We start from the raw sequence: 21616 nt of genomic DNA, 5'->3' as shown, positions 1-21616 counted from the left end.
CACACACACACACACAATTTTACTTATACAAGGGAGGTTTGCTGAGCATGCAAAGCTCTGCTTCGTATTCACACATGTTCTCATCTGGGAGCTGCCGAGAACATCTACAGATTTCTACGGTTGGCTACTGATCAGCTTTTCCACACCAATCCACAGCATTTAAATATGTCATGACACAACTGTTAGTGTGAATGTGTGTTAAAATGTACAGAGGCTTAAGCAGCTCTGTCATCGGAAACACAAGCAACCGAACATCCGCTCGTCTTAATCATTGAATTCAGGTGTTTCATTCAGTCCCGTTGCCACAGGTGTATAACATCAAGCACCGAGCCAAGCAGCCTTCACAAACACGTGTGAAAGAAGGGCTCGTTCTGAAGAGCTCACTGAAATCGAACGTGGTTCTGTAATAGGATGCACCGCTGCAACAACGTTGCAAACGTTTAGGAGCCACAGCAACTTAGCACGAAGTAGCAGACCACGTAAAGTTACAGAGCGGGGTCGCCGAGTGCTGAGGAGCAGAGTGCGTAAAAGTCGCCAAAGCTCTGCCGACTCTAAAACTGCAGAGTTTCAAACCAGCTCAGGCTTTAATATCAGAACCAAACTCTTAATGCTTCATCTTCAATCTTTGTGGAATCAGTTTGGGGAAGAACCTTTTCTGTTCCAGCATGACTGTGCCCCAGTGCACAAAGGTCCATAAAGACATGGTGTGATGAGTTTGCTGTGGAAGAACTTGACTGGTCCGCACAGAGCTCTGACCTCAACCCCACTGAACACCTTTGGGAGGAACTAGAACGGAGATTGCGAGCCATCATCAGGGTCTGACCTCACTAACGCTCTTCTGGATGAACGGGACACGCTCCAACATGTTGTAGAAAGCCAGAAGAGTGGAAGCTGTTATAGCTGCAAAGGGGGGGGACCAACTTCATATTAATGCCTATGAATGTAGGTGTAATGTGTAGGTGGCCCAATACTTTTGTCCATATAGTGTATCTAGACATACATCATTTTATTTAATTTGTTTAAATGGCCAAGTTCTGAGGTGTCTGTTTGCCTTTACTTCAATACCACGACGGTAAAATTAACAATATGTGCGGTGCTCGAGGCATTGAATAAAAGTAAGTTAATAAATCCACAACGATTTCCTCTGGAGCTACTAAAGAAACTAAATAAATAGTTCCAATGAAAAACAGTTTGGTCATTTGTGTGAAACTTCCCTTTAAATTGTACAATGGTAAATGAAAGGATATCATACAAGAAAACCTCTAAATATTTCTCATGCATTGGTTCAGTCCAAAAGAAACACCTTAGTAGAACCTCCTAGAACTTCCTGGACTGTGCTACTTGGATAAGGTTACACGTAGACACAAACATTTACAAGGAACCTCTGGGGGACTCTCTTAAAGTTAAATTAAAATGTTTGATTGTAATGTCATAGTCCTGTTAGACCCTAAAACAACTCCCACTACAATAAAGAAATCGCCTGGGAGGTTTCAGATTTCAAAACTTCACTGAATATAGTGTAAGAAAGATGAATGAATTACAAGAGCAAGCAGATGGAGTGTATGTAATTGGCAGATACTTTATTATACTCTCAACGTGACATTTGACACCGTTTCATATTAAAATCTGGCAAACAGAAATTCTCCGTACTAATCCATAAGAGGGATCTGCCTTCATTTAAGCAAACATCTTGTAATCTTCAACCGGGGGAACTAGTTTCAGAATGAATCTCAGATTATTAATATGAAAAACACCTATAAAAAGCTGCCTGAAGGGGGGGGGGGGGGGGGGGGGCCCAGCTTAAACCCAGAGCATGCACGACTTTATCCGCACTTCTTAGCCAACTGGCAAATTAAACAACTGTTCAAATAAAGCTTTAATCCATTCCCAACCTCTCCAATCTCACTCCGACACAGAACCGCAGAGCTGCTGTAATATCTCGAGGTCAAGCCAAGAGCGTGGAAAGATGGATCAACATTTCTACGTTTTATTACCAACTTCATTTGAACAGATTCAAAACCACACGGAGGAAGAAGATCCAAAAATATTTTTACATGACAAATTGGGGTTAAAAGTTCTCCTCAGGTGAAAAAACAAAAGCCTCCTCAGGAATGATTAAGTGTTTAATAAGCAGGGGAATGCCCCATGTGTCTGTGACAGTCAGTAATTATATAGAGCACATCCCTCCACAGGCCAACCTCGCAGCTTTCCTGCGTCTGGCGTCTTGTTGAGGTTTTGGTGAAATGTCAGAAGAAACAGGATCTTTTATTTCCCTGATTGTGTTGAACTCAGAAAACACACGTGACGGAGGATCAAAAGGCAGCATGTTGGTGTTTGATGAGTGTTTTCTTTAATCCTCACAGGATGAAGGTTTGATGTCACCGAACAATATGACAACACTGAGGTGAGGTCATTAAAGGTCAGCGCCGCCATCTTTTATATAATCCGTCTTATTCTCGTTACAGTGGATGATCGCACACTGATCCACATTTTAATGTATTAAAGGGGAGATTGAACAACAATAATGACTTTGGGCAACAGCCATGTCCATAACGCATAATAAACACACTTATAATGCCCTATAATCTGCTCAGAGCACTGGATATACAGCCAGAAACACTCATAACACTAATTATAACACATTATGAAGCATGTTATAATACTTATAAGGTCAAATATCATAATGCTTTATCATGCCTTACGCTCATTACAGCCCGCGCTGCTGGTTAAACACGCGTGAACTGTGGCAGCGTGCTGGAACTTACACTGTTAAAACTTCCTCTTGTCAGAAATGGAAAGAACAACTGCAGAAGATTAAAAGGTACAAAGACAGTTGGATGAACTGAGTCTTTACACCATCTGGTGAACAGAAGCCTTTCTTTGACATGAGGCAACTTCACCACCCGTCCATCAATCATGCAAGTGCTACACACATGCAATGCTGTACAGAGTGCAAAGTTCTCACACGCTAATCTCTTTCACTTAGTCCAACACACACACACACACACACACACACACACACACACACACACACACACACGCACACGCACACGCACACGCACGCACACACACACACGTGTAATTGATAAGAATCTTTACTGGTCGTCTCCTTATAATACTCAGACTGAGATCAACGGAAGTTGTAATACGTTCTAACAAAAATAAATCTTACCTATCGTGCGTGGCATCATGCCTTGTCGTGGCATCAAGTTGTCATCAAGGCCCTCCAGGCCACCATACAAGGAGTGGGAGATTCGGCGTTCGTGGTCGTCCAGAGAGGTGTTCATAGTCTGCTGACTGCCCCCCAGTGGGCTGCCTGGAGACTCCTGAGCGAGGAGGAAGGGGAATAATTATTCAGGGTTTCCACACTTTCTCAAGCATCAAATTCAAGGACTTTCCAGGCTTAATTCCCTCAACTTCAAGGACTCAACATGGCATAGTTTGAGACACAGACGCAGGTTTAATACAAAACTTTAAAATGTAAAAAGAGGACTAGCAGGCTTTGCATAAGTTCACATAAATAAATATCAAAAAGAGCTTTAATTTCTATTCTTGCACAAATTTAAATTCAAACACTTTCAATGATCCATGTATGTTATGTATATTTTCAAAAACTTTTAAGGCTCCCTCAAAAAAAAAAAATCACAAACTTCCATGGATTTTAAGGACCGCTGGGAACCATGTTTTTAGATTTACTCAATATTTGTTTAATAGTCAAGTAAATAAAAAAGCGCGTTGTGTGCTGTGTAGTTTATTCCTCTCCAGGTGAACCATGTGTGGAGCCCGTTGAGAAGACACAGGCCATTGGGTAAAGAATAAATAATCCGTTTCACTTGAGTAGAAAGCCATTCATTAATTGCTACACCTCTTGTTGCAGTTACAGCAAAGTCCCAAAAGGAAAAATGTCCATGATGTATACACAAACATGTTAGCCATTTGCTAAACAGTACTGAATGGACACAGGGGCAGCTATCCACGCTAATGCTAGCAGTGTGATAACCATGATGAATGAGCATGGATTTCCAATAGGCTCTTAAACCGCCGGCTGTTAGCGGACTAGTGCTCCCCTGCAGGGGATTGTTAGCTTGCTGGCGTCTTGACATTTCCCTCAGGACCCCTGATGACACTTTCTTGTTTGCTGGACAAATGGACCATTTGCTGGCCCTGTCACCAATAAACGCACATCCAGCGCCGGAGAAGGTGCGTTTGTGTGTCTACAGCCTCGTTGTTTGTCCATTGGATAGTTGACTGTATTGATTTGCTACGGTCTCTGCATTTACTACTGAAGGCGATGGCAGATCCTGCCGTGATGTTAACCATCATCGCCTAACGAACGATAACAGTATCACATTGGAGCCAAATTACCCGATCGATGACTATAACTCGGCTCGGCTGGGATTCGATTTTGGCAGAAGGTTGTTGAACAACGATCCTTTCAGTTCACTAAATTGTTGAGGTAAAAAAAATCAGCGCAGAAGAGATTTTGATGTAAACAAACAAGTCCAGTTTCAGTCGAGACTGGATCTCTGCTTCTTTAAATCTCCACATTAGACATATTGGAACCACCAATTAGCTTCGATCAGTCGTAGAATATCCATAACTTAAGTAAAAGTATCAAAAATGGTGACGGTGCTGCATTTAAAGCTTGTAGTCGGAATTTGGGGGATTGTAACAACGTTTACTATAGCTGTACATTTAGATTACAATAAATAGGTCATTCACCATCTTATATACGTGCATATAGTTAAGTATAAAGTATAAAAGCACCTTCTGAGATTGAGTGCAGTAGAAGTGTACATAAAGTACAATGCAAACACTCCAGCAAGGTACCTCCAACTTTAAAAGTACGCCGCTTGAGTGAATGTACTTCATGCAACGGAGCCGATCGACCGTACACACGGATGCAACAAATCTTCCAGGGAACAAACTCATCGCTAAGGTGGCCATATGGTGCGCTCTCGACTTTAAATGAGATAGTTAATGAATTGGCCGGCTGAGGAGCCGAGGTGAAAGTCTCAGTAATAGCCGAGGGGATTCGCCACACTGACGGCGCGTCGACAAATCACACTGCAGCTCATTGCATATTCAGGCTGAGAATTGAGCTCCAGGAAGGTCTCGATCACATTAGGTGCCAAAGGGGCGACGAGGAAGTCAGCTGCTCCGGGTCGACTGTGTTTCTATGGGGACGGAGGAGGAACGGGAGCAGTCGGGCTCGTGATTTATGCATTTTACTGCAAACATTTGGGATTGATTTGAGAACGGCTGTCAAGGGATGGAGACACGGAGAGGGAAGTAAACACACATAATGTGATGCCATATGTCAGTGGGTAGGACAATATGTCAGAATAAGCCACAGCTTTCATCCCATAGTAATTAGGTATAATAATTTAACTTTAACAAATATTTGATGGACAGCTGTTTGTAACTTAAGGTATGAAGAATCTATAGTGACACTCATTCAGTCTCTTTGAGTAAGAGTGAATTAAACTGTTGGTTTTCATCCTCTCCAAGTGTCTTGGACACAATTTCTTATAAATAGCCAGAAACTCGGACGGCCTCAGGCCATGCCTCCGGCTCAGCATGCGAAGCGGAGAATAACAAGACTCAAATGTTATTCATCCACCAGGCCGTCTGTAAAGTCTCGCTGCCTTGACATGGCCGCAATACACACAGACACGCAGAGTATCTGTTTGCAAACAAAGAAACAAAGAATCCTTGAAAATAAAACGCATAAATGCATAAGCAGGGTGTACACCAGCACAAACTACACACTCAAAACACACACAAGACGTGTGCATGTACAGACACACACACACACAAACACAAAACACACCTCCAGGCTTATCCTCGGCTTTCAATTACCAGACGGGCCGAAGGGAAATCAAAACTTTGACACACCAGGTTGGAAAAGGAGAGCAGGGAAGCCAGGCAGTGCCAGAGGCGTACACATGCACACAGAGACGTGCACGCCAAGGCACAGACGTGCACGCTCAGGCACAGACGTGCACGTCCAGACACAGGCGCACAGCGGCGCCGCTCACAGACTCAACCTCGGCTTTCAAGCAGGCGACAGGCCAAGGTGTAGAGAGAATGTAAAAACATGACATTGAGGGGAGCAAAAAAGTTGTGTAGCTCAGAAGTCGGCCATGTTTCTTTTTCTCTCCTCCAGCTGCCTCGAGGGAGGTGAGCAGGCGTGGGAGGGGTTGGTGAACTACTATGACCCGACTACTTACTTTTAGTTCATGAAGCGATTCATTGTGGAGGGATTTCCCAGTGTTTTGCTTTGGCTTGTATTGAACACTTATCACAGACATTCATTCAAATGGAGCCTAATGAGTCCAAGTCCACAGAAGCGTCTTTATTCAGGACAGCAGGGTCACATTCGTTCCATCTTTTCCAGGAAAACAAACAATTACGAACGCATTGATCTGATAGGATCGCAATCATCCGCATCATTTGATGAAAGTTATTAAATGAAATATCTGTCATGGCAATATTAAAATAGACTTTATAGAATATAAAGAATATAAAGTTCGTTCATCTCCAACTCTGCAATCAGGAACTCTGGTTCACATCGCAGATCAGCTGTTACAGTAAGACATGTGAGCACTGTGAATGAATCCCCCCCCTGTACTCTAATGTTAACATGTCTTTGTAGCAGGGAGTCCTTCCCCTGGCTCCGGGGTCAACAGGCATCACTACAGTACTGCGGCTGTAATGTGCAGCTCGGAGGTGCGAACATGTGGAACCCGCGTGTGAAGCTGCGGCTGCAAAAAAGGTCACATGTGCTCAGTCAGGGTAAATAAAAGAAGATGTGCTGACCGTTAATATACGATTCAATGTGACGCGGGGGGTATTTTCACAGTGGTGTTGATGGTTTACTTAACACCAGCCACACGCTATGAATAACACATCTCTCGAGCATGAGGGCATTAGCAGTGAATATAATACACACACCGTGCTCTCTGATGCACTTCATCAACATGAAACATCAAATATAAGGAATCATAAGTCTCGGATGCTCTTGACTAGTTATAAACTAGAGGTTGACTCATGGGGCTGATGACACATAATGACTTCCTATACTTACCTATAATATAATGGTCCATGCAGCATCATGAATGATCATTGTGTGTGTGTGTGTCATTTATATTGATGCATCTATAACAACGCCGGCTTCATCATACACAAATGTTTCATCTAGTAAAGTGCATTTTCATGCATTTACAGGAATCTCAACTGCATCATGGAGTGCTGAACTAATCAGACTAATGTTGATCTGTTGCGTGCGTATTAATTAGATATCTACATCCTCACATCCAGCCGTACCTCGTTTCTTTTAGCCACTCGTCTGGCCACAATGAGCTGGATAGTCCCGCGTTTGTTGCCTTCCGTCGACATGGACTTGCGTAGCGTCTCCATGGCGTCCTGGTTGGTTTTGCCCAATAGCGACTCTCCGTTGACAGCAATCAGCTGGTCATTCACTCGCAGCCGCCCGTCCTGTTGGTGGACGAGAAATCAAAGAGAATATTTTAGGGTTCAAACTCCTGACGGCACGTGTGTGATGAATAAAACCACCTTCATCTAATAACAGTCTCACTCACAGTGTCTCTGCTTTCTACTCACGATCTCGTGCAGAGCAGTGTGCTTTTAAATGCATTATTATGTTCCAACAATCAAGTTCAAAGACGTCAACAGGAAATAAGACATTTTATGTTCATCGATTTGATCACAGGTGAAGCTTTTCGGAACAGAAAGGTCGTTATACTTCACATCAACTCAGTGTGATGTGTCCAGTGTCTCTTCTATCCTGTACCTTTCTGCAGATCTTTTAAGTGTGTGCACTAAGGCTGACTGACGTGTTCATCAGGTGTAGGTTGTTCTATAACGCCTGGTATCTATAACATTACATTTAAGATTGGAAACTATTCATTAATTCATACAAAGCATGGTTCCTGGATTGATATAATCTTGCCTACAGCAGCTACAGTAAAAAAAAAAAGAATACACGTTTAAATCTTTATCGTTAATTCAACCCCTCTATTGATAATGGCAGACAGCCTCGTACCTTGCATGCTGCCCCTCCATTGATGATGGATTTGACAAAGATGCCCAGGTCAGCGTGGTTCTCCTTGGAGCGATTGCCTTTGACGCTGACACCCAACCCAGCTGAACCCGAGTCACTGAGGGGGATCTCGAAGGTGAGGAACTCTCTGGTCCCGTCCGGAGTCAGGACCAACTCGTCCTCCTCCGTCTTCTGTAAGACGGGGAACAGAGAAGGAGGAAGATTCTACATTTCTACAACAAGACAACCTTGAAAGACGCAACACAGCATCACTAATAACCCTACGGTGATCTACGGTCGTCCACAAAGACTCAGAGCAAATGTAAATGCGTTTAAACGCTCATATGTAGTAATCCATCTTTAATTATACCAAACAAAAACATGCATTTATTGCAGCCTAAAGCAATAACACGAAAGGCCCTTGAGCTGCTGCTTGCACCGTGCTGCTGTGGGTTAGCCAGAGGGCACAAGATACAAAGACATTTGGCCACTTGAGGTTAATGAAAAGTACTTGCAAATAAATTGCAGCCGGGCAGATCGCAGGAAGGTAAATCAGAGAGCAAGCTCATTAGTTACATCACGTATATTAGTGTTCAACAGAGCAGCTCCTAAGTGTTCACCAGGTACTTAGTATAAGCAGGCATGAATTTAACTATATAATCGAGGCACAATGCTCCGGTTCATTAATGCTAAAGCATGTGTGGGAAACTTTTAGGAAAGTATCAGCCTCAAATTAAAAAAGGGATTTTATTAGAAGTGTTTGCTTCAGTTTCCAGTGCTGGTGAATCAGAGGTTTGGTGACTGAGTGCTGCAACACAGCGAACAGTAACGTATTAATATGTGAAACAGATACATTCTGTGTTGTTTGTGTCGTAGCCTGAAGCGAGGTTTCATCAACACTTGTGAATTCTTGCAGCTCCACCGTCTTCCACATAGGGAGCATTTCAAGTACAGTTGAGACTGTAGCCAGCTCCACCAATCAGAAATAATATCACACACACACACACACACACACACACACACACACACACACACACACACACTTCTGTGTGCAGTACGAGCAGGGCATAAAGCAGATTAAGAGCTTTTATTGTGAAGCAGCTGCAGGTACACAACATCCTGCACATGAACGTGTTTCATTTGACTAATAATACAAAACTTGTTGCTTCATAGAAATTGGTCTCGTTCCATATTTGCGCATCTGTCAGCACATTTCTGCTGGTTACATGATATTGTTCTGCTGATTAATGTTACTCATATCTGGTGTTTGAACTGAGAATAATTTGAAAGTGATTAGCATAACCTATCCATTTAAAAATAACTACAGCACGGACAATTACAGCGAAGCACAGGAAGAAATAAAGCCCGTCACGTCTCATGTTCCCAAAGCAATGTCCGTAAAGATGATATAAAATGCTTCTATGAAACACAAACTCTTAATATGACAACCTGTATGTATTAGAGGTGGATTAACAATACCACAGAGGTGGTTAATTAGATTTACTACTGTTTTTATTACATGCTAAACCTCAACCCTGAGGTTTGATGTTAAGCCTAAACCAAAGTGAACTTATTCAAACCCTCAACAAAGCAAAACATAATTCTAACCTTAATCTGAATAAGATTAAACACACTTTTCTAAACACTCCTAAGGCCTAAAACTAAGAGACAACATCCGACACGCCATGCACCTGGATGGTGATACCAAGTGCGTCACACAGGCAGTAAACCTCCCAGCAGAACTGCATGAACACAGCAGCCTAATTGACATGCTGAGTGCTCTCTCTCTCTCTCTTCCCCTCCACAACAGGTGCTTCTCTCACTCTTTCTCTATATTCATTTTCACTCTCTCTTCCAGCTCAACAATAAAAAGCTATTCTCTCTTGCTTGTTATTTGACAGCTGTCCTCTGAATAGATGGGTGCGTGCACGCTCACGCCTGGCAATTATTGTGCACGCCTAATGAATTCAATCATCGGGCTCGGTGTCAGCATGTCATTAGCTCCCTTTGTTTGCTGGGAGAGAGATGGAATTGCTCTGCGTTAAAAGGGAGGAGGGAGGGAGAGGCGAAGCGGGGAAGGGGGGGGGTGAGACAGAAGAGGAAGAGAAGGGCAAAACGGGTATGTATGGAGAAAGAAGGAAATGGAGGGAACAGAAGGGAGGAAGAGGAAAAGCAAGCGTGAAGAGCACTGTCAGGCTGTCTGCATGTTGTAGAAAGACAAATGAATGCTACCTGGAATTAATTTGAAATGCATTGAAAAACAAAGCAGGAAAAACAGCCAATTTGATATCAGACACAACTGTAGGTGTGCTGAGGAATAATAACACGTAATACAACATGAAATTAATTAGTTTGGACCCGTAAGGCCAAATTCATTCTGCCTGGAATTCAATTTAAGGCTAATTAAAAGTGACTAACAACGGCATAATCCTCTTACACTGCAAATGGTCAGAATAAGAAATAAGGAAATTGATTATTAGGACTCAAACATATCTAAAAATAAAAATATAGCCTATCGTGGAGCAGATGTGATGTCATTTCAAGGTTAAAAAGTAATTCTGTGAGTTGTCCAAACTGCACAATTAAACTGTTTACAATGCCAAAAGACAATCTTTTTATATTTTTCTAGAAGACTAACAAAACGGTAGCCTGCCTAGCGGTTAGCTTGGTAGCATGACAGACGGTTAGCGGCTAGCTAGCAGTATTTAAAATCTCATCGTCTGTGAAGTTAACGTTACTTTTGTTTGTATCTTTAGTTGGTAATATTTATGCAAGAAAGAAACTCATTTTGATGTTTGAAATGCTAGAAATCGTTCTGCCTTTCAAAAAGACAAGAGAGTGGCGAGTCTAGCTAGTCACATCGTGTACCTAATTACAGACAGCTAGTTAGCAGTTAGCTTGGCAGTTGGAAAGCGAACAGTGGTTTAACTTCTAAGTGCATCATATCAGTGTTTTAAGCTAATTACATTTAAAAACAACAACAAAAAGCAATTAAAATCCGAAGTTTGATAAAAAGGTGCACCATTTAAAAACAGGCCTGGAGATTAATTTATGGAGAATAATCACAATATTGTTGTGAACAATCTATTTCTTTTTTACTATACATGTTCCTACAATTGTTCAGCTCTATTTTTGAAGGACCTGATTGATAATAATGAAGACAGGAAGGAGGGAAAAAGGCAAAAAGAGAGAAAATACTTAAAACAATGGCAGAGGAAGGAGGAAAAGGAAGCTCAGAGTAAGAGCAGTTGAGCGAAGGTTGAGGGGAGGGAGAGGAGCGAGAGACTCCAGAGGAGGGTGAAAAGGCGAGGAGCCGAAAAGAAAAGGGTGAAAAGAATGAGAGTGCCAGCGTGACAATGACAGAGTGAGCGAGCGAGGGAGTGTGAATGAAAGGCCGACAGAAAGGGATGAATCCATGTGGAACACAAAGCAGACAGACACTGCCACCTCTCTCACCGTTTGTGTGCATCTCTCCAGCTTCTTCTTTCTCTACCGCACAACTTTCTTCACCTGTCTCTTTATACTGCTCTCTCCTTGCTTTCACTTCTTATTTCAAATCATCTCCCACTGCTCATTTTCTCCCCTCTCTTACTTTCTTTCTCGAGCTTCCTCCTCCTTCGTCATTCGTTTCCAACAGCACGAACAGTGGAAGTAGAAAACAAGGCACAAAAAGGAGGCAAAGCTTTTAGGAAACCTGATCCTGCTCACTGACATTATTAAGACGACTTGGCGAGTTGACCGACGTCTCAGCACAGCGTCCTAGGAAACACTGTTGGTCTGAGTAGCAGGTGGCGTCGACGAGTCAAGGTCACCTTTTCATCTTCTTTGATGTTTTAAAACACAGCACAGGTGATCAGAAGTGTGTGTGATCTGAGGTTCAACAAGCTTCACGTCTACTCGAGTACAAAGGGGTTTAGCACTTTCCTGTCCAGGTGTTTAAGTGTTGACTAAACACGACCTGAAACATCAGTGTGGATGCACATTGTTTTCACAGTGTGGATGCACATTGTTTTCACAGTGTGGATGCACATTGTCTTCACATGTACAGCGTCCAACTCTCACATATCGTTCACCTTTCATCTTCTTTCTCGGCATCTCCCGCCCACTGCTTTCTGTCACTTCCTCCTCACTCTTTATTATTTACTTTCTCTAACTCGCCTTCTACCCCTGAACCTCTCCCCCCTCTGCTCATCTCTGCGCTCGCACCCTCCGCTCTTCTCCAGTTAATCTTTAGCATTAAGCAAAATGAAAATCGCTCTTCATTTACACTTCTTTCTTCCCCTCCGCACACACGGCGGCGAGCTCAACTTTGGCCAAACAAACCTGTCGATTTGATGGCATCTGAAAGAGTCGCTTGAGGGGGAATATAAAAATAAAGGGAGGGAGGGAGGGAGAGGTGAGAATGAGGCGGTGAAGGGTGTAATTGGTGGAGGGAAGTCAGGCGTGGAGAGCATTGTTGGCTGCCTACTGTAGCACAATCTATCTCTTTTTATTTATACTCTGACTCTCTCTCCTTATTCCTCCCTTACTTTATGTCACTACAGTTACCACTCCCCGTCTCTCACCCCGACACTATATGACAAATATGTGGACACGCGTAAAAACCTCTCTCCCTCCCTCTTCTTCATCTTCTCTTTGTTTGCCTCGATTCACAACTCGGATTGTTCCCTCTCTCTTACCCTTACTTGTCCTCCCCTCCCCTGCTCCCTCTTCTCTCACCCTTTCTGACACGTCTCGCTGTAGCTCCAAGCGGATAGGCCATGAATATCAAATACGTGTGGAGGAAGAGAGGAAGGCAGGTGTGTGTGTGTGTGAGCGACAGAGAGAGGGCAGGTACGTATGCGTCTATAGGTGGATGTGTGTCGGTACAAGCACACAGACACACACAACAGAGTGTGTGCACTCACTCATCCTTATATGCTGTGTGTGTGTGTGTGTGCCTGTAAGCCCCTTCGACTGCCAACACACAACACTGACAAATGATGACTATAACATGAAGGGATAGAATCGATTGACACACACACACACACACACACACACACACACACAGAGTCCCAAACTAATAAGCTGCCCTCTCTCCAGCTCGCTCTCCTTCTCCCTTTTGGACAGTCACTCTACGCGGCTCTGAGCTCCACAACGCACTAAAAAACATTTATAACCTCATCCAACCCCGAGCAATTACGCCAGCAGCTGCTCCATGTCGCTCCACGTATGTGTGCGCTAGTGTGTGAGTATACTTATGTGTGAATGTGTAGCCGTCGATGTGCATCTGAGGTGTGTTTGTGTGAAGTGCACCATCTATGTAGCCGTATACTGCGTGCTGTATGGGTGGCTGTAATGTGTGTGTGTGTGTGTGTGTATGGGCCAGGTGGCAGCTTGAAACATCACTTTAATTAAGCCAGAGAGGCTGCTCTGCGGAGGACCGGCCTCCTCTGATTGACTCGTACGTGTCATCAACGGGCCGCTGCAGAACACAGAAAAGTATCGAGCCTGCTGCCACGAGGCTGCAACCATTAATCACTGCGGCTATCCTATTGTGCTAATAATGATACAAAGTTATGGAAGTCTCGTGATGATTTACTGTTATTTGCTACTACGCAGGGAGAAGCAGTGGCATTTAGAGCCTTCACTTAGTGAAAGCAGCAATTAAAGTAAAGTTAACTCAATTATTAGTAAACGTCGTATATTTACTTGAGAAAAGTACCAAAGTTCTCGTTAGGGAAGATGATGTAGAATATTATATTATCATTCTGATGTTGTATAATTGGATAACTCTAAAGAATGCATTACCAGATATGCAGGTTCTTATTATTATTTGGTTACAGTGCACGCCACAAAACTGCAACAGGTTCAGGTTAAATTGCAGCTTTGGGACCTTTGTTGCATGAAATATTCATTTATTTCTACACCGTCATCTGCCAAATAAAGGAGGAAATGGCAACAAAAACAGTATTTTAAAGACTTTGTTTCAAAGTTTATTATTATATTGTATTATAGTTTATAAAATCTGGGAGCATTAGCTGCATTACCTTAATGATACGATATAATGGACGAGCGTACCTCTACACATGGCCGTGTTTAATGAAATAAACAATAAAAACTCCCCATTGGTCTTATTCTGTGATAATTATGAGAAATCAATTAATGTATTCTTAAACTGAGATTATTGTCGTATTGTCTGCTGTTTTATCAGTTATGGTTTGCAATATTTACGGTGCATCATGAACACGTCGACGCGTGTTCTGCTTTGCTCAGCGCTGTATCATGTCATCGAGGAAACCTTCATCATTACGTGACAACACGCCAACAGATTGCCGTTTCATAACAGCTTTGTGTGCAGAGAGGAGAGGAAACACGCACGTGTGATAGATAGCATCTTGGCACAGTGTTGCTGCAGCATTACTGCCGCCACCGCTGATGGCTTTTCAATGTAGCATTGCAAGTAATTTTCCATAAGCCTGTGTGACTAATGGTGTAAACAATGGAGCCGAATGTTCACGTTATGGGCCCATTATGGAACTATCAGGGCAGGCATGTAAAGACTGATGCCTTTGATCAGTGCTCTATTGTAAAAGCCAGGAGCAGGGGAGATGATTTGAGCCTTTAAGTGTGTCTTAAGTGTGCACATGTGTGTGTGTGTGTGTGTGTGTTTGAGAAAGGGACAGGAAGAGAGGAACACAAAGAGAGATGAAGGTAGCAAAGAAAGAAGATGCAATGAAAATTAAAGAGACAAGAGGAGAAGATCTGCTGCAGAAGAGACGGAGAAAACCCAACTAAGTGTTTAGTTGCTACAGACCATTGGCAAAGCAATGCATTGGTTAAATGACTCCCAGTCTATTTGTGAAGCCACCCAAAGTATCTCATTCGCCTTTAATGCCTTTTCCCCCCATACAGCATAATGGCCCAATCTGGTGATGTCATGCAGCAGTTACCTCAATCAGCCAATGGGGCTTCACCGCTGTCGCCGGCTGCCTTGGGTGCTGGAGGAAGATAATCAAAATCAACAGGTTAGACACGAGATAGAACTCCTTCATACGTCAGAGCAGGAGCGAGGATGTAAATATGAAGGCTGAGGGGTACAATAAACATTAACGTGGGAAGAGTGGAAGTTTAACGCATATCATCTTAAAGCTGACTACAACAAGGAGTGACATCCTCTAGTGGGTTTCTGCAAAAAAAAAAAACATTGTTGGGTCATTGGACCAATTTGAAGAAGTGAGAGCTTCTCCCCTGCAGTTGTTGAGTTTTGTCTGCCGTGTAACCGGCGACAGAGCGCTCGCTCACAGGATGAGTCACGCCATGCCAAGCTCAAAAATAAAACCCCCGACTGGAGTGCTGACAAAAACCTGCGGGACTAAAAGCTGTCGACGTAATATATTCTGTTATTAATTTCACTTTTCACAGCTGTATAAAGAGATGAAAAATAGAAGGAATGAAGCCATTATTGTAACACAATCATCAGATATACTTAAGCTACATAAAGGCACACTACGCCCAGCGTGTAGCCTCGACTGAAAACTCTTTTTCTTCCTCAACATCAACTCTCTCGTGATGCACACAGATGATACTCTATTAGCAGCACGGTGAGGCACTAATACAATTAGGTTTAATATGTGCATCACACACTATGTGGGGGTTATCTTATCCAGGTCTCTGAGCACTGAAACTGTTACTGTGCAAGTTGTTTTAGACATATATAGACATCGACAGTATGCAGCCAATGAGCAACACCATGGCATAACAAAGAGAGACATATATAACATACTAGAGCTTTCCCTCATCCCTGTGTTCCCACCCGCTAAAGGAAATGCAAAAACTCAAACTTCTATTGATTAAATGATCATTTGAGTTATTTATTTTAAAAACCGAGCGAACATCTGATGGTTCCAGTTTCTCGAATGTGAGGATTTGTGGCTTTTCTTCTGCTTTCTATCATTAGAAATGGAAAACTTTTATCTGAAGGCATCACACCTTCAGGCTTTATTGATTCATCGAGAGATTAATAATGAAAACGATCATTAGTGCACCCTTCTTCTCAACATCAGCTCTTCATCTACTGGAAATGTGTCCATTACTTGAAAACGGATGCCTGTCCATTAAAAGCTGCCCTGTTCTGTTCGATGCACACCCTGCAGCTAAAGTCGCGCACCATCACGGTGCCTCTGCTGCTGCTGTTATTGTTGTTGTTGGCGGCGAGATGTTTAAAATGAGGCGCCTGACAACAGATAACATCTGAAAGCAACTGAATCCATTATGGCGGTTGATGTTCCGGGAAAGGGTGAGGAGACTGACCCATCTGGGAGGTTTGGAGTCAGAAAGGGAGGAAAGGAGGGTGTGAGAGGAGACAAACTGGGGGAGAGGGGAGGCAGCGTGGCCGTGGTGCGGCTCCTCCAGCCATCCGGCTCTCAGCTCTCGTGATGCATCGATCTTTGTGAAGGTAAAGATCCGAAATAAGAGAAAATTCCCTAAATCCTTAAAAGGTGCACTAGGCAGCATTTCTTACATAAATATAAACATGTTCAGGAAGTTAGCAGATGATCCCAGCAGAGAGCTGAACTCTCTGACTGAACTAGTTACCTCTCACTGCTCGTGTAGTTTTGGATGCCAAGCCAACCAATCAGTGTTGCCAACTCTCAGCAGCAGAGCCGCAGTGGGAGAAGGCGTCTTACTTTACTTATCTTTAGTCTGATGGAACGATACACGTCGTCACGTCTGTGTGTACGTGCGAGATGTGCCAGCTGCAGTCCCATATATCGACAATGTCCCCCGCCACAACGCTCCTCGATGATGAGGATAATCCACACAGCTGGCAGGTACGACCGCCAATCAAATTAGCCGGCCAATTACACTTCTAGCGCTGCGCGCAAAACGCAACCAATTACCTGCACTCGGCCAGATGTACGCTGAAGGTAGAGCCAGATGTGAAGACCTGAAGTCTGCGGTCGGCAAATTACGACTCAAGTTTGGTATGTAAATGGCGAGTTATGGAATTGTGAAGAGCCTTTTAATATCAGCGGTGAAGACAGATGAGCTTTTAACAGCTGCTGTGCTGGAGGAGCTTTTACGCGACGAGTGACGTTCCTTAGAGACTGTAACCGTTGGAGACACCGCACTTCCCCGCTGCGCCGATTCTTCACAGAAATGACATTCTCATAATAAAACTACATCTGCTGCCACCGCAGGGTACAATCCAAAGACGAGGAATGTTTATTTGCAGTCAGAGGGTATTTATGGATATGATATATTAGGCTGTGTACGGCGGGAGCCTCTATTACAGACGGTGACACGTGTTGAAGTCTCGGTGCCAGTTTGGCGCCGGGAGCCACGGCCCGGCTCCGACTGCAGTTTTTCTCCTCGATAAAGTAAAAGACAAACTAAACGGAGCGTTTGTTATTCACCTCACAGCATCACAGCGAGGCGGCTGAACGACGGCCGGACTGACAACCTCATCCACGGCCGACTAATAAAGCAAACTCCCACGTGTTTCCACCTTCACTGACAAATGCAGCTGTGAGCGGAGTGATGGAGGGAATCATTCTGCAGCCTCAACAGTCCATACTGATCAACCATGAAATTGTGATTTGTTCGAGAAACTCAGAATGGAGATTATAATTAGTGTTGCTGACTAACATGTATACGCACGACTAGTGACTTGCACTTTGATTAATCATCTGGTTTACTAGTTGATCCTGAGTGCAGGGATTGATAAAATCCATGCCGGGGGGGGAATCAGGCTACAAGGAGTCGGAGCTGTGGAGGAGGAGGAAGCATGTGGGGGAAGTGGGTTTAATTGTAGGGCTGGTGTTGGGGATGGAGTCTTACCAAATCTCTGGGGCTTTGCATCTGGGGCTCGGCATTCTAGAGGACGGAACAGAAGAAGCAAAAGTAAGCAAAGCAAAACGTTTCGACGGGAACAGTTCAAATGTGAAGAAGCTGTGGACGGGCACATGGATGAATGGAAGCAGTGTGACGAGTAAAGGGGGATGCAGGATATGAAAATGATCAATCTCAGCAGACAGATGGGCGGTGGGTAGTGTGCACTCGCATTTAAAATATAAACTGCGGGACAGAAACAACTGTGGTGTTTGAAAAAAAAGGACAGAATGCGAGTTGTGCACTGAGGACAGATTGTACCCCGCACACGTAAACAGTTTGATTTACTGCGTGGTGTAACCAGTGTCCTCTTACTGTCCAGCTGCCGGAATACAGAGCAGACTCTCCGCTCATCCAGTGCATCAATGCTAGCATATTAGCAATGCTAGCATATTAGCATAGCAATTATTGAGTCAGAGCAGCATCAATGTAAACTCAATAAGTATTTATCATTATGTTATTTGCAGGGTTGATGTAGCTTCTTGAAAGTGATACAACAGGAAGTCCAGCTCGTCCAGTCTCTTGTTTGTTACCTGCTGCATGTGGCAGCTGTAGAAATGATACAGCTGTTGACTTTGTTTCATTACACTACATTAGGTTTAATATACAAAGCTTAGTAGCTGCCATTCTTAATTCACACTTATGTGCCAAGCAAATGTGCCGTTTACTCTCCAGTCTTTAGTTTGGATTAAGCTCAACTCAGCCGTCCAGCTTTTGTTTCCACTCTTATATAATGTGTGTTATTGCTGTACTTGTGTTAACTGACATGCTGTTCAGTCCCCTTATCTCTAAAGAGAAAGTGCTCAGCGTAGCTCGCAGCTTTGGATAAAGACCAAAGCTGCTCATCTTGTACCTCATCTCCCTAGAGTTCCATCTTAACCCTTTCACGTCTTTCTGCAGCTGATAACCACAGATCAAATAAATCCTACCATCTAACGACCAGCGACGCAGTCGGCCAGACTCAGAAAGCCCCACTCTAATCTGAAGATGAGTATCGACCAGTGTGGCAGGTTCTCTCATCAAACTTGGCCTGTGGCGACAGCCAGCCAGTAGCCGCCTCTGCATCTCTTGCTGTGATAATTGTCACCAATCAGCCGTTTGATTGACACTACTTGCAAGCAAATGGCTGCTTGTTCCTCTAATGGCCCCGGTGACTGCCGAGGGTGCCGGGTGAGACCATTCTTTACGACATCGGAGGGGGGGGGATTTAAAGCCGTTTGTTGCCATAACTCATGTTACAACTCGATAAGCCGTGCGTTAAAGCCAGCGAGTGGGGATGGAGAGATAGCAGAGGATCATTAAGTAAACACCGATGTGATTTAAAGCTCGCCAGAACCGAAACAACAATCTGCACTTAAGCTTCAGTGTTCGTTATGAGCTCTCTTCTCCATCAAACAACTTTGCAGAAAAATCAGGTTTGATTTAGCAACGATAATACACTTTAACTTCTGGCATCGTGTAGAAACACAACCGTAAGCAAAGAGTTGTAACAAACGGAGCTAAACTCAATCTGTCTGAGTGACAGCAGCACCCTCTGAAAACAGCACACACAGATCTGTGTCGCCGTTTGTCAAATGTAATGTGGGAGGATTTGTGCCTGATTGATATTCAAGCCAAGTGTGTTTTCCACTCTCTGCCTTCTACCTGCCCTGCGTCTGTCTGTTCATCCCCACATCCATCAATCTAGCAAGTCAGCTCGGAGGCAAAGCACAGCAAGATGGAGGGGGAGGGAGAGGGAGAGGGAGAGGGAGAGAGAGGGAGAGGGAGAGGGAGAGGGCGAGAGAGAGAGAGGGGCGAGAGAGAGAGAGAGAGAGGGAGAGGGTAACCTAACAAAGCGAGAGAAAGGGAACCGGTGAGTGAGAATGAAAGGAGCGGGAGGGGTGGGTGACAGATACAGGAAGACGGAGATGGAGTGAACGTGAGAGGAGAGGAGAGGGTGAAGCAGATAAAGAGAAAGACATTGAGCTCCACAGGTTTCCTCTGAGGCGAGCCGCAGCTCGGTAATAAGAGGGGAGTGCAGCGACGGAGCGGGACAATCAATCTGCACGCTCGGCTAGCGCGTTGTGTTAGCAGGGAAATGAGAAGACAACACGGCACTCGCAGCGGGGATTAACGGCCCTCGTGACAAACACGCACTCCTGATCTATACCTATCCGTGCACGGGGGGACTGTGTGTGTCATGAAGTGAAATGTGTAATGCTGACAGGATGAGCAGTTGTGGGAATGTATCTGAGGAAGTTGGAGAGTGACAAACGTACCACTTCTCTGGGGAGGAAAGTGTCCTCCTGCCGTAGAACCAGCAGCCCCACGGCCCCACCCATGGGTGTGGCCCTGAGCAGAGACACCACCTCCTCCTGGGTGCGTCCATTCAGGTCCACTCCGTTCACCTGTTCAGGAGACGCAGTGAGTTCAGTTCTGCATAAGATGCATGTAACAACAACAATCTCCTGGCCTGAGTTGAAATATTCAAACTTCTTATATTGAGTTCCACTTTTAATCCGTCATCTGATTTGAAGCATCCGCACTTGTGAGGTCTCAATGCCGTGACACACATGTCATGGTCATAGATTACACACTGCACTCTCTCACCTCCAGCAGTCTGTCTCCTGCCTTGAGGCGGCCATCTTGGATGGCAGCTCCCCGAGGAAGAATGTTCTTCACGTAGATGGGTGCCGAGCCGCCGATAGGAACGTCGCGAGACGTAATGCTGAAGCCGAGTCCCTCGGGACCTGTGGGATGAGAAGCGAGGAGGTCTAATGATGGAATCTGGTTTTTATGTTGAGGCACAAGCTGAAGCTCGTCTCTTCCCTCTGCAGCTCAGGCGGCTGTGAACACCTTCATATTGGGCTGGCATTGATCAAGTGCATCGTACGTTTGCTTTGCAGTAATAAATCAGTTGCATGTCACTTCGTACCTGGACAAACAATCCAATCAGTGCTTCCAAACTGTGCTGCTAATGTCGTGGGTGAACCGCTGACAGCAGCATTTACAACAGCAGAAACACTTTCTATGGTGACGTGGTACTTAGAGTCTACATCATCTTATTCTGTGTTTGTGTTGGTGGACGTGCTTCTGTTTGGGTATATTTGCATCATTATAAAAGCATTAGGAACACAGGTCGTTGAGAATCCTAACAGACAATTTCATATGAATAAACCAGTTAAATCAAGAGACACCAACGTAACTGTGAGCAGAGAGGTCAAGTGGATTCATGGTGATGAATCAACGTAGAGTATGTTGAGAGGCAGGTCCACTTCATGCTTTCATAAAAGGAGCTGGATGATGTAATGAGAACGTGCAATTACATGGTGTTCAGCCACTTGTAACCCTTTTGCCAGAAGTATTAAGAAGGTATTGCACTGGGGTTGTGCACGTCCACCTGGCCTCCTGCACTGATGGACACACTTCATGTACGTGTTGCACAGACCATCTTAAGGAAAACCGTTCCACCCGCCAAACAAAGTTAATATAAGAACAATCGGCATCCTCGCGGTATCGGAGAACTGGTTAATCCTCCCCGTCTGTGCGACTGAGCTGATGCAAAGAATAGCAGAACACTTAGCTATTCTGTTTCACATCCTCCGCCTAATCCCCGACATTGATGAGCCAATCAACTTCCCACCGACAGACGAGGTGGCGTATTATAGTCGCCGGTAAATGCCTGCAGTGCTCCCGGCT

At 44.3% G+C, this 21616-nt stretch overlaps 1 protein-coding gene across 5 annotated transcripts in view; it reads right to left on the bottom strand.

Moving 5' to 3' along the window:
• LOC115022096 (partitioning defective 3 homolog) overlaps positions 1–21616 on the bottom strand; it is a 191804-nt gene that overhangs the window by 78164 nt on the left and 92024 nt on the right. For all 5 annotated transcript variants that reach the window (XM_029452959.1, XM_029452954.1, XM_029452956.1 and 2 more), the window contains 7 exons: positions 20528–20667; positions 20197–20325; positions 17888–17923; positions 14998–15045; positions 8069–8257; positions 7330–7500; positions 3173–3326 (listed from right to left, as the gene is read on the bottom strand). In XM_029452959.1, the coding sequence (XP_029308819.1) occupies positions 3173–3326; positions 7330–7500; positions 8069–8257; positions 14998–15045; positions 17888–17923; positions 20197–20325; positions 20528–20667 (867 nt within the window). The remainder of the gene's footprint in view (positions 1–3172; positions 3327–7329; positions 7501–8068; positions 8258–14997; positions 15046–17887; positions 17924–20196; positions 20326–20527; positions 20668–21616) is intronic.

The sequence above is a fragment of the Cottoperca gobio genome, chromosome 17 (assembly GCF_900634415.1).
Source record: "Cottoperca gobio chromosome 17, fCotGob3.1, whole genome shotgun sequence".
Classification (NCBI taxonomy): Eukaryota; Metazoa; Chordata; class Actinopteri; order Perciformes; family Bovichtidae; genus Cottoperca; species Cottoperca gobio.
The sequence above is the reverse complement of the archived record's forward strand: the minus strand, read 5'-3'. Positions and strand labels throughout refer to the sequence as shown.